At 38.9% G+C, this 13,114-nt stretch overlaps 1 protein-coding gene across 1 annotated transcript in view; it reads right to left on the bottom strand.

The window, feature by feature from the left end:
• Window positions 1–13,114, bottom strand: part of COL13A1 (collagen type XIII alpha 1 chain) — a 237,971-nt gene that overhangs the window by 18,603 nt on the left and 206,254 nt on the right. Inside the window, exons 32-35 of the mRNA XM_077454564.1 lie at window positions 11,017–11,052; window positions 7,831–7,884; window positions 7,691–7,744; window positions 2,143–2,169 (exon numbers count right to left, since the gene is read on the bottom strand). Of these exons, the coding sequence (XP_077310690.1) occupies window positions 2,143–2,169; window positions 7,691–7,744; window positions 7,831–7,884; window positions 11,017–11,052 (171 nt within the window). The remainder of the gene's footprint in view (window positions 1–2,142; window positions 2,170–7,690; window positions 7,745–7,830; window positions 7,885–11,016; window positions 11,053–13,114) is intronic.

Here is a 13,114-nt window from a genome sequence, read left to right as displayed (position 1 = left end):
TGGGTTCCACTAGATTTTAGTTAGGGGTATGAGAGTAAAGGGGGCTAAATACAAAATGCACGCCACACTCTTCAGATATGTATTTAAAAAAAATTTGAAAAACATTTATTATTTTCCTTCCACTTCACAATTATGTGGCACTTTGTGTTGGTCTATCACATAAAATCCCAATCAAATACATTTTGGTTGTAACATGACAAAATGTGGAAAATTTCAAGGGGTATGAATAGATTTTCAAAGGCCCATAGAAACTTATTTTAACACATGATAAGCAAAAATCTACTCAAGCCTACACATTGCAAAAACAATAACTTGTTTGTTAAAACATATAATTAGATGAATTGGATGTAAAATGTACTTTGACATCATTGTCATTGTGTTATTTAAAACTTCTCTCAAAAATCTATAGATTCTAGGAGCATAGATTCTGACCTGTTAAAACACATAACATGTGCCTACAACGTTTATGGACTTTGGAGACTGGGAACAATATCAGCTTTCGTATGCAGTATTACCCCAGGAGTCAACAAAGATCGACATTTGATTTTAAAGTTCCTGTAAAAGCTAAAACTTTTTTTATTTTATTTTTGGGGATAGAGCAGAAAATAGTTTTATTTTTTATTGTCTGTATCCTGTCTGGAAAGATTTCCTTTACCTACTTATGACGTAAGAGGTAATCTCTCCAAAGTGGGGAAAAATCCCTCTAAAACAGTTGTCACTAGAACATGTGTTCCCACTGAAAAATTTCCCCTCGCCTTCTGTCCCTAGGACAACACAAACATTTTGGATTCCCATCACTGTTGTATTGCTGACACCAAACACTAGGACCAAAAAAAGGGTGCATCCCCCCAGAGATAATGCAGGTCACAAAGACCAGGCAGGAGGATTTTATACTTGCTCTCTCTATCCAGTATCATGCTACAAAGGAAAAGGGAATCAACATTACACTGTACTAGTTGTCAATAAGTGCAATAAAACTCGGTGGGTACAGATGGCATCATATATAGACCATCACTTAGCATTTACCTTGTACTCTAATCTAATCTTATCTGCTTCCTCTTTCCCTATATTCTCTCAACTCCGTTACTTATTAATCTCTTAGCTGTCTCTCCTGCCATTCATATACTGTGTGCTGTATATACATACACACACTGCATTCTCCAAAACCTATAAATGTTTAATTTAGTACACTATTTTAAGATAAACCCTGCTCTTTTAATTATTATAGGCTGAAGAAAAAAGAAAAAGCAATATATATTCATTAATTTGTTATTTTAATACTTTTATTGTATAAGACAATTATAGTATTAAACATAGGCACACTACCATATAAAGCCTGCAGTCACTTCTCTAATTTGAAACTATTTGTTTTCTGAAAGAGTCCTTCAACCTTCATATAATTACCATTATAGGTGAACCAGCGAAAACCTCTGTCAAGTATTTTATTGCTGCCTGTATCCCCTGTACTTCCTGTCCTGATAACAGACTATTATTACAATACATAACAACCCAAATGAATCAGCATTTTTGTATTGACAGAATCTACTAGTCATAGATAAAAAGCTTAATTTAAGTAAATACGTATCATGACAGCTTCCCTTTAAGCTATTTTAGGTGGAATGATCATAGTTTGCTGTGTTCTTACAATGTACAGTTTATGCTGCAGTGTGATAGAACATGCTTAGATGTAGTCTACATACTACTGGGCCTCCTGTATAAAAATTGCAGAGCAGAACAGTGGAAGCGTTACCCAGTAGGATTCCAGGTTTCCTTTAAAAAATGGAATCAGTTGCTATGGACATTTCCTTGTTCTCATGTTTTATACATGCAGGACTAATATTCCTAAATATCCAACAGCACAATCATGCAGAATATGAAGCTAAGGATAGCAACAAACTTGCAACCAAAAACACACTGCTTCTTTACCTGATTTGGTAAAATACATCATATAGTAGCAAACTATTGATCACAAGGAGGAAATGATTCATGTATTTCCATAATAATAAATCCAATAAAAGTACAAGCAGTTTACTTTGTACTAGTATACTGTATTAAAGCTTTGATGTCAGCTAATCATTCCACCTTAATATGTAGAGATTAGTCACATGCTAAAACCAATCATGAGCACGTCTGCATTCTTACCCGGCTTCCCTTTTCACCAGTAGGACCCTGGAAATATAAATGATAAAAATCATACAGTTACACACATCCTGCAATTTTTAGTTGTGGCTCTTATTACCTAGAATCTCAGTTGTGGTCTTCATAACATAATCTAACCATGCCACTTTTTAGCAGTTTACACAAATTTACCATCTTGTACTTCACCCACGGTCCTTCTCCTTGGAACTGTGAGGAAGGCCATGGGAATATAGAGCAAACTTCTATGTAGCAGTAAAGGGTGATGAACTAAACTGTTTATAAAGTATACAATATGTTTTTAGATTTAGTCAGTGGTCAACATGACCAGTACACTATTACTGGTGAGAAAGTATTTAAAGTTAACTTAAGAAAAAAGACCACTTACGGTGGTAACTCAACCACTATTCTATGGTCTCATCATTGTTTTTCATTTTGAATCTGTTTATTGAAAGTTTTTATAGAAGAAGAAATTACAATTAACATTGTACATGGGATGGGGAGATGGTGAAGTTATTGAATTTATTCTTCTCCTCAGTCTTCACGAGGGAATCGGGGGGCTTCAGTAACCAAAACTGCAGTTCTTATCCTCATGACACATCACAGGAAGCACCTCCATGGTGGTTAACAGAGGAAAGAATTTAAAAATAGACTTAACATTAATATCCGGGACCAGATGGCTTACACCCGAAGGTACTAAGGGAACTTGGTGTAGTAATTGCCAGACCATTCTTCCTAATTTTTACTGGCAGTCTACTGACTGGAATGGTACCAGCTGATTGAAGAAAAGGCAATGTAGCACCAATATTTAAAAAGGACCCAAAATACATCTCTGGCAATTACAGACCAGTTAGCCTAACATCAATAGCATGTAAACTCTTGGAGGGGATGATAAGGAACTATATACGAGATTTTAGTAATGAGAACGGTATCATTAGCAGTAATCAGCATGGATTCATGAAGAATCGTTCTTGCCAAACCAATCTACTAACCTTCTATGAGGAGGTGAGTTGCCAGCTGGATAAAGGAAGGATCGTAGATGTGGTTTATCAGGATTTTGCAAAAGCATTTGACACAGTTCCCCATAAACGTTTAATGTACAAAATAAGGTCCGTTGGCATGGACCATAGGGTGAGTACATGGATTGAAAACTGGCTACAGGGGCGAGTTCAGAGGGTGGTGATAAATGGGGAGTACTCGGAATGGTCAGGGGTGGGTAGTGGGGTGCCCCAGGGTTCTGTGCTGTGACCAATCCTATTTAATTTGTACATAAACAACCTGGAGGATGGGGTAAACAGTTCAATCTCTGTATTTGTGGACGATACTAAGCTAAGCAGGGCAATAACTTCTCTGCAGGATGTGGAAACCTTGCAAAAATAGATCTGAACAGATTAATGGGGTGGGCAAATACATGGCAAATGAGGTTCAATGTAGAAAAATGTAAAATAATGCATTTAGGTGGCAAAAATATGAATGCAATCTATACACTGGGGGGAGAACCTCTGGGGAACTCTAGGATGGAAAAGGACCTGGGGGTCCTAGTAGATGATAGGCTCAGTAATGGCATGCAATGCCAAGCTGCGGCTAACAAAGCAAACAGAATATTGGCATGCATTAAAAAGGGGACTCCAGAGATAAAACGATAATTCTCCCGCTCTACAAGACTCTGGTCTGGCCGCACCTGGAGTATGCTGTCCAGTTCAGGGCACCAGTCCTCAGGAAGGATGTACTGGAAATGGAGCGAGTACAAAGAAGGGCAACAAAGCTAATAAAAGGTGGAGGAGGATATTAGTTTTGAGGAAAGGTTGTGAGCACTGAACTTATTCTCTCTGGAGAAGAGATGCTTGAGAGGGGATATGATTTCAATGTACAAATACCATACTGATAAAACTTTTTCACAAAAAACAAGACACGTGGCCACTCATTAAAATTAGAAGAAAAGAGGTTTAACCTTAAACTACATAGAGGGTTCTTTACTGTAAGAGCAGCAAGGATGTGGAATTCCCTTCCACAGGCAGTGGTCTAAGTGGGGGGCATTGATAGTTTCAAGAAACTATTAGATAAGCACATAAACAACCACAACATGCAGGGATATACTATGTAATACTGACATATAATCACATACATAGGTTGGCCTTGATGGACTTGTGTCTTTTTTCAACATCACCTACTATATAACTATGTACAATCAGGTATCAAACAGTACAAAAATCATGGTTCCCCCGCTATTATAGAACACATACAGTTAAGGTAAGGCAATATGGAAATGGAAATAGCACTAGCCAAGGGAGTATAACCATATACCCATTGGTGGTTATCTAGCACCCTTCAAACTAAAATCAATATTTTATCAGGGCACTAAATGGTAACGTAAGGCCAGTATTCAATTCTATCTCAGTATCAAATGAATTGTCAGCTTAGGCTCTAAAATTTGCCCTTCATTCACTTAATCTCAGTCAACCTCCACCAAGGGGAGGAAAGCAATCCTAATTGCGGAAGTGTGTCTAAAAAAAGAAGTAGAAAAAGGCAAGAAAGTCCAAAAGAAGTAGAGGAAAGGAAGGGGGGGGGGGGTTGTAATGTCCCTGTGCTCCGGCCTCCACCTACCAGAACATTTCCTAAGGGTGTATGGTCCGAGGAGCACTAATCAAATATTTAATTCAAGCTTTTTCAAATATATTTTTATTTTGTTGTTTAAAATGGCCGATAGATGCTCATTTATCATGAGCCATGAAAGTTTAACCTTGAGCTGTTCAAAAGGTATGACAGCCGACTACCAGGATCTGACTATGGTGATTTTTTTGCAGACACAGATTTCAAGGTAATTGGTCTGCTCAGATGTCTTTGGTCATCCTCCACCATGCAACCTAATAGCACTTGTTTTGGAGACTTGGACAAATTACTTTGGGTGAAGGTGTAATTAAAATTTTACACTCTGACCCAGAAATGCCTCACCTTGGGACACTGGCACCATATATGAAACTCCATCCTCTCCTGTCCACAGCCTCGAAAGCACAGCAGAGATGCCCCCGGGACATAAGTAGCCAGTCTCCCTCGTACCATATACTATCTCAGAAGCACCTTGTAATTTGTTTCATTTATGGAATTATTGATGAGTGATCTCAAAGCAATTTGAGCTATCAAGTATCACTCATCCTGTTCAAAAGTTGTCAGCTCTCTATCAATGATTTGAATTGTTTATATTATTAAGTGAACCATAAGAAAACTTCTAAGCCAAATACCCTGAAGTTAAGCTCCATCTGCACCTCAGCACATTTTAGGGACAAAACAAGTTGGGGATATGTCCACAATCCTGAAGACCTTCACATTGAAGGTGTTTTAACAATCCCAGCTGGAAAATGCAATATGCAACACAATAATAAGGAAGACTGTCATTCACTTTTCTTTCGAATGGATGTCATGGCCAAAGGGATGATATTTCCATGATACATACCCAGATAGTGGGTGCTGTCTGTCTTTGCACTAAATAAGTGTTATGAACCAAGTATGATCTTCACTGGCTGCTGATAGTGATAGGGCTCTTTTACACAGGTGGTCAAGGGGGTGGTAAAAAGAGGCAGCTGCTGTTTGGCAGTCCACCCGAACTAACATTATAGCCTGACAGGGCTGTACACTGATGCTTTGCTTTGTTATGGCTTTTTTAACTCAGGCTGCAGAGTTTGATACATGGTACTTATTTGAGAACAGTAAGGCCACACCACAACTGCAAACCAAATGTTTGGCCTGCAGTTGCGGCTCAGTCCTGCAATGTAAATTGCCCATTTAGCAATTAAAGAAAATAAGTAATAAAGAAAGAAAAAAAAACAGGCATCAGGAGGCTGCAGTAGCACCTACTGAACACCTGTCAACCACTGCTATACTTCCATCTGAAAAGCAATCCATTGGTGATTGCCTTTCAAAGGGCTTAACCCCTGTCTGAAAGAACCCATACACATGCATCCTTCACTTTTCTGCATCAAGAACAAGACCTGCTTGCAGGAGGACCTTCAAAGCTGGAAAAACCTCCATGTGTGATAATGGGGTGCTCATTGTCACCCACTTGGAATAACAAAATGGTTTAATAATCTCAAGAGATGATTACAGCTGCACACCAGGAAAATCAAGGGTTTGATTTGTATTATTCTGTTTAAATAATGACATTTCCACAGCTATGGTGGCCCTGTCTGACAAGACAGGAGACCTGATTTGGAAATGCTGCAGTTAGGCAACACTGTAGCAGAATGCTCATTTACTTACCATGCTTAGATACAGGCACAGGCCCCTTTAACCTCTTTTGCTCACTCAACAGTTTAGAGAGGCTACACCTGATAAGATAGAGGAAGCTGGTAGTGATTTGCAGACAGCTGAGAGGCCCTGCACTGACAGAACCAGTGTGCGGGTGGCTGGACCAGAGCCTAATAGCATGAAATTCTCTGAAAGACCCAGCTTCTGTGGGAAGGACCTCCCCAAATGCTACACAAGTCTTCTAGTTCCAGTGGGACAGCTCCCCTGTGTCCTCAGGCCTTGGATTCCTTTAGCTGTTTGCGTTTTACTACAGGGTCTAAACAGATTATGCTTTGCAACCATTTCCTGTCCCATGTAAACATCTTAATTTTTTTTCAGCCTATTTTTTATTTTCCATCTTGATTTGCATGTACCTAACTCCATTCACTGTTCAATGTAGCATGGGGAAGCAACTAACTTTACTGTCATTGCTCTGGTCCCACTAGGTCCAAGGGTTACTAGAAAAGTCCTTGCCTGAAAACTAGTTGCTAGTAGACTTTGCTTCATTCCACCCACTAGGTTTACAGAATGGGGCCTTCAAATGTAGAAATAATATATTTACCTCATCTAGTATAAGTATAATTCTCCCTTTTTGAAAGAATGCATTAGGGCCAATTCATACCTTGGCATCCTGGTATGTTGCAACAGGAAATCTGAAAATTTGCAGTTATCATAGTAGGTCTGATAGGATTTTGCCTCACTTCTTCTTGTGCCACTTATGACCCATACACACGATCAGAAAATCGTATGAAAAATATGAAAAATACCGCTTTTGAAGTGATCGTACAATAATCTGGTCGTTAGTACACAGCTTTCAAGAGGCAATCATGACAAATTAATGCAAAATTATCTGATGGGACAAGCATGACAATTTTTCTTGTATTATACCAGATAATACAATTTTTTTTTAATCAGTACAATTGTCATTTGAAAATACAATACAAATACACTACAACACGTTACATCACCGAATTTCTATTCTGTCATATGAGAATTTTCGAAACTTTAGTAAACTCTTAATTTTCTCTTCATAGCATACAAAAGAAATGGACAATCATTTATCTGATAATCTCATTGTGTGTACCAGGCATTAGACAGGAAGTGAAGGTAAAATATCCCAGCAACACAGACAGCTAAAAGAAACACTGCTTTACCATTCAACACTCAAAACTAAAATGTACAGCTTCAGATAGAATGAAGGATAAAAAACAAACAACATGAACATTTTCAGAACTACACTGAATTAAACTGCTTACTATTTCGATATACTTACAGGTGGCCCTGCTGGTCCAGTTGGTCCCGGTACACCAGGATCTCCTTTATTGCCCTTCAATAAAAACAATAGCATTTTAACACTTCGGCAAAAAAAATAAGCAAGGAAATAATTTGTAAAAGACTATGACCTTTACTTACTCTCTCCCCTTTTGGTCCTGCTGGTCCTGGAACTCCAATTGGCCCAAGTATCCCCTAATATATAAATAAACAAAGGGTCTTTTTTTTAGAAAAGTTGTCTTGGTTTATGCATTTGGCAGTCAGGGAATAAGCAAGTAGAGAAGAGACCATTTGTGCAGGCAGTAAAGATATCTTTGGCTTGTTACAGTTTTCAGCTTTGAGTCTAACCAGATCTTCAGAAGGCTGTATAGATGTATGGATAACTAACTTGAATGAGTAAGACATTAAACATATATTTTAAAGCTGAAGTCAATGCATTCAATACGTGGTCTTTAACTCAGGACTGAAAAGGGTAACTTGATGAAGACATACTGGTTTAGTCACATATTTAAGCACTGTAACTATTACGAATACATTGGATTAAAAGGGAAAGGGGCTTGCATCATTTCAAGAAAGTAGCTTAGCATGCAATTTGTAAATCACCATGCTGCAGAAATGGATGCATTTATAGAGATCAAAAGGCCAGGCCATATATTCAATAATCACCTTAGAGTAGAAACATTAGCAGTTCACAAGCACAGTAGCTATGCTTCTTAGTTTTATACTGGTGGTTGTAGGACAATGTTTTATATAGGATCTTCAACCCTGAATTCGTCATGTGTCTACACTGTTGGCTTGCACAAGCAGCCAATTGAATACGCTTACAACTCCAAACTGTGGTACAGGGTTATAGGATGGGAAGTACAATAGTTATGCTTCTTAGTTTTATACCGGCAGTTGTAGGACATTTTATATGACACCTCAAAACCTGCATTCATTTTGTGTCTATACCTATGGCTTGAACAAGAAACTGATTCAATGTGCTTACAACTCTGAACTATGGTACAGGGTTATGGGATGGTGAATATTGTATGAAAATACATGCATCTACTGTTACCAGTCCTCTCAATAGATTACCTCCAATTGGCCTCCCACATCTCACATCCTTACTGTACCAACAGTTTTTTAGGGTTATAACATAATACCTCTTCAGGTGTTTTATGTCCTGTTGACTTCCATTATGGACTTTCTTAGCCTTTATAAAGTGACAAATTTTAACAGGAATATGAGGGTTATTTACTAAAGGAAAATCCACTTTGCACTGCCAGTGCACTTGAAAGTGCACTGCCAGTGCACTTGAAAGTGCACTGAAAGTGCACTTGGAAGTAAAGTTGCTGTAGATCCGAGGGGGACATGCAAAGAAAATAACAAACAGCCTTTTAGCTTGCACATAATTGGATGATAAAATCAGCATAGCTTCTGCTCATTTCAGATCTACCCCTTAGATTTAGAGCGACTGCACTTCCAAGTGCACTTTAAGTGCACTTGCAGTGCAAAGTGGATTTGCCTTTCATAAATAACCCCCTATGTCTCAGCACAAAAGATCTTAAGCATATGCTGTACTGTTGGATGCATAAATGCTTTGTAATAAAAAAGCACTGCATGTGTTTCTGGTCAAGAAGCCTCTATGTGTCTCTTATTTAGATAGGAGTTTGTAAAAATAGTTAAAATAGTTCCTAACAATATATTTTAAATAAAATCCACATGTATGTCCTCCATCATTGTGGAAAATCAAACCTTTAATCAGGGGCGGCCCATCCGTTAAGGGTGCACAGTCAATGCCCCCCCCCCCCCCCCGTCCATTGCCACCACCCATCCATGCATCTTGCCCCTTTCAGGACGCATGGATTCTAATGCGGGGGGCTGTTTTGTTGAAGCGCCGATTAGAGCCAGAGGCTCAAATAGGCTTCAATATAGGGTTGGCAGAGAGTGCGCTCCGATCCCACTCAGGGGTGTTACAACAGTGAATATTTAATCAGGCCAATCAGGAAGTTGGTTTTCACACTGGTCACCCGATTGGCTAAAGGACGGGCGATCCTATTGGATGCCTAGGAGGAGGGGAGAAGCTGGAAGCGGCCATGGAGGAGACGACATAGAGCCACTGCACTATGCAGCCTGCTGCCTGCCACTTACCACCGCCGATGGGGTAAGTGCTGGACCAACCGAAAAACAGCAGGGAGCTGGGTGCCGCCGGGGGGGGGGGGGGGGGGGAGGGGTTTGGTTGTTTGCCGCTTACCTGGATATTTCCAGTTTTATCAGAAGGTGGAAGCCTCTTACCTCTTATATAATGGCCACATGTTGATACTAGACTTCTCTAATCTATGATCGCACACTCCTCTTGATTAAGGAAGCCGGACAATGCTCAATATGCCAGCAAACTGGAGTAGCAAGGTTTGCCCCTCGTTATACTACATCCAAACAGATAAGGTTCTATAATCTTTAAAATTTATGAAATACCATTGCTTTAACCAACTCTATAGCTTTATATTGCTTGATTTATTCAGAGGTGTGTGCACAAGGATGTTCAAGGCCGATCACAGCCTATCCTTGGTATAAGAGCAATCCTGCTTGTGACTGCAAGCCAGCAGGCATGAAGGGAATTTCTTCTGCAACCCACATGATAACTGTAGCATAAGCATGGCAAAAGGATCAGGAATCATCCTGAATTGGTTGCAGAGATGTTCCATCATGTTAGTGAACCTCTGCCAGTGATACCAAACGTGTCAGATGCTGGTTGTCACTTGTTAACCTGTTCAGGCAAGTCACATCTCTGGCTGACCTAAATCTATAGATCTGCACAAAATGAAGGTTACCAAAACTCCAACATGGAAAATATGAAAGGGCAATTTATAAGATTTAGCAGGGTTTCTAGAGATATTTAAACCTAATAATGTTTCGTAAAATCCCCTTGCTGTGCTCTTTAGTACATATCCAGGGAATCCAGTTATTGCAAATTTTCTTACAGTGCACAGTCATGATAAAAAGTCAGCATTTCTGTGCATAGATGTACCATGGCAGTCACAAATTACATCATAAAACTCTAATATGATTGCAAAACAGAGCTACAACCCTTAAATGTATCCATACAGTTCTACTGCAAGTGCATGAAAGTTCTGTATGTTGTATGTATGTTTCATTGCTTAAGGAGTCATTCTTCAAATTAAAAAAGGCTATCAACCAAATGTCATAGGATTTAGTGTGAATTGGCTTTAGGTAAAATGCTGATAAGGGAGTCATTTAGTAGCAGACAGGTTGCAGTTAGGAGCAGAGGGGGCAAGGCAAGGTAATAGGAAACATGTAGGTTAGTGTAATGGAGTTAAGACTCACCGGTGGACCAATTCTGCCGTCTAAACCTGAAGCACCCTGAACAGCAGGGCAGAGTGTCAATAAACATGGAGGGGGGCAGGAAAATGTAAGGGGAAAACAATGAGGGAGGGGAGAGGTGAGTGAAGCAGCAACTGAATACATACATACACTTTAATTCCCTTATGTTTAGCATCAGCACTGACAACACATGAGAAACGGTACAAGGGAAGGTGTTTTAATGGCACATTGACATAGTAACTTAATGACATGTTACAGCCTAATATTGCAACTGCTGTAAGAAAACACTGCTGCCTCTTCATTTTAAGTTTAGCTAACATATTAATACATTAGTAACAAATATGTCTGTTAATTCACAAATCAATTCCACAAGTGGAAGATCATTGTTTCATAGAGATTTAAAACTTTCTATAAAGTTCATCTTAATGACCTTAAGCATATTATGAACAGTAGATGTAACATTCTGCTGTTTCTGCTTAAATGTAATAAAAATGATGGTGATTATGAGTCTTGTGAACTTTATTCATATTACAGATGAACTCCAGCTGCTGTGATTTTCTAAAACTGTCCAAAAATTTAATTCAATATGGCAACCTGGAGGCTTTCTGTACACAGTTGGTTTACAGAATGCCCCCTGGAAATGCAATTTCCTGTTTGTGTAATTGGCCCAATGATTTTGTCAGACTTCTTCATAGTTAGATGCACTAAGAAACAAATACAATTTTGGATATCCTCATCAAAAGGAATTTCATTTTTGGTGAGATACTCCCTAAGGGTTAATTACTTCTAAGGGGATGCAGACACTCCTCATAAGCAAAATAAAAGTACACCAGGTAGTTATATTGAGTGCAGACCTTCCCATTCAGGAAATTAGTATTGGAAGGACATAATAGAACAAACAGCTTTTCCTTCAGAACAGAAAAAGTAGGACTAGAATGTTTGTTAAAATCCTTGCAATGTACATAGATCACCCAGAGGGGATTTTTTTTTCTCAACAAAAGTGGAGCTACTGTTTAAATGTGTCTTTACATAAAGGTGGAAACTATACCTGAATCCGTTGCAAAATATGGCATTTTGTAATTTCATGCACATCAATGCCAAGACTAAAGCCTAGTACACTCGCGCCGAATGTTGGGTGGCAATGGATGGTTCAATAGAAACCTGACGATATTCAGCCCGTGTGTACTGCAACCGGTTGTACAAAAGCTTGCCATTCGGCCAAAAAAGATCTGCCAACTGGCTCCCGACCAGTGTGATCTGGTGGACCCTGTCTGTCTAAATATGAGAGCTTCCTGAGCAAAGCAGTGGTCTCTTCTGCTGATCCTTTGTTGTCCAATAACAGGCTAAGGTTGATCCTAGACCAAGCAGTACTGCGGAGTTAAAGTACAACTTTCAGAGAGGTCTCAGGAGGTGCAAGAACTAGCTATGATGTCTGGTATGGTTGCCTTGACCACAAGACTGCCTTGTACAATTTCTTTGGTAGGGCAGGCAGTTTAAATGTGGATTCATCTCTCTGCCTAAAGTTCAGATTTTATAAGGGACTTAAATTATAGAATCATATGTGTTTCGAAGGATGATATGGCCAGAAGAGCGGGAGCTCATGACAGTAGCCCATTCCAGGCCCCTGATATTTTGCACAATTGAAGAAAAAAAATATGTATTTGTAATGTGATAGAGACCACTAAAAAATATGCATCACACTTTTATTGAATAATATATATATATATATTTGTATATATGTACAAAAACTGTAGTTTTTATTTGCTTTTCAGCTAATAAAGGTGTGTAGCTGACTTTACTGATAAACTATTGATGGTAGAAGCCAGAAAAGATCTGCCTTCTATAGCTTCTATAGCTTCTATAGCAATTAACACAAATATGTGGTAGTGGTTGGGTTCAATGCTAAAAATCCTATGCAGCATCAGACATTAAATGATAGTGTGTGTATACCGTGAGTTGGGCAAACTCAGAGTCTTAGTAAAGCTAAATATACATACAATGGAACTGAACTCAAAAAGTAAAGATTTTATAGGGAACATCCCAAAATGTAATTTGTGCCCTGAAAATCTACTTTTCTGAATCTTTATGAAAAATAGCAGTG

This window comes from Lithobates pipiens, unplaced genomic scaffold (assembly GCF_037356315.1).
Source record: "Lithobates pipiens isolate NorthernLeopardFrog02 unplaced genomic scaffold, aLitPip1_a1.2 Scaffold_25, whole genome shotgun sequence".
Lineage (NCBI taxonomy): Eukaryota > Metazoa > Chordata > Amphibia > Anura > Ranidae > Lithobates > Lithobates pipiens.
The sequence above is the reverse complement of the archived record's forward strand: the minus strand, read 5'-3'. Positions and strand labels throughout refer to the sequence as shown.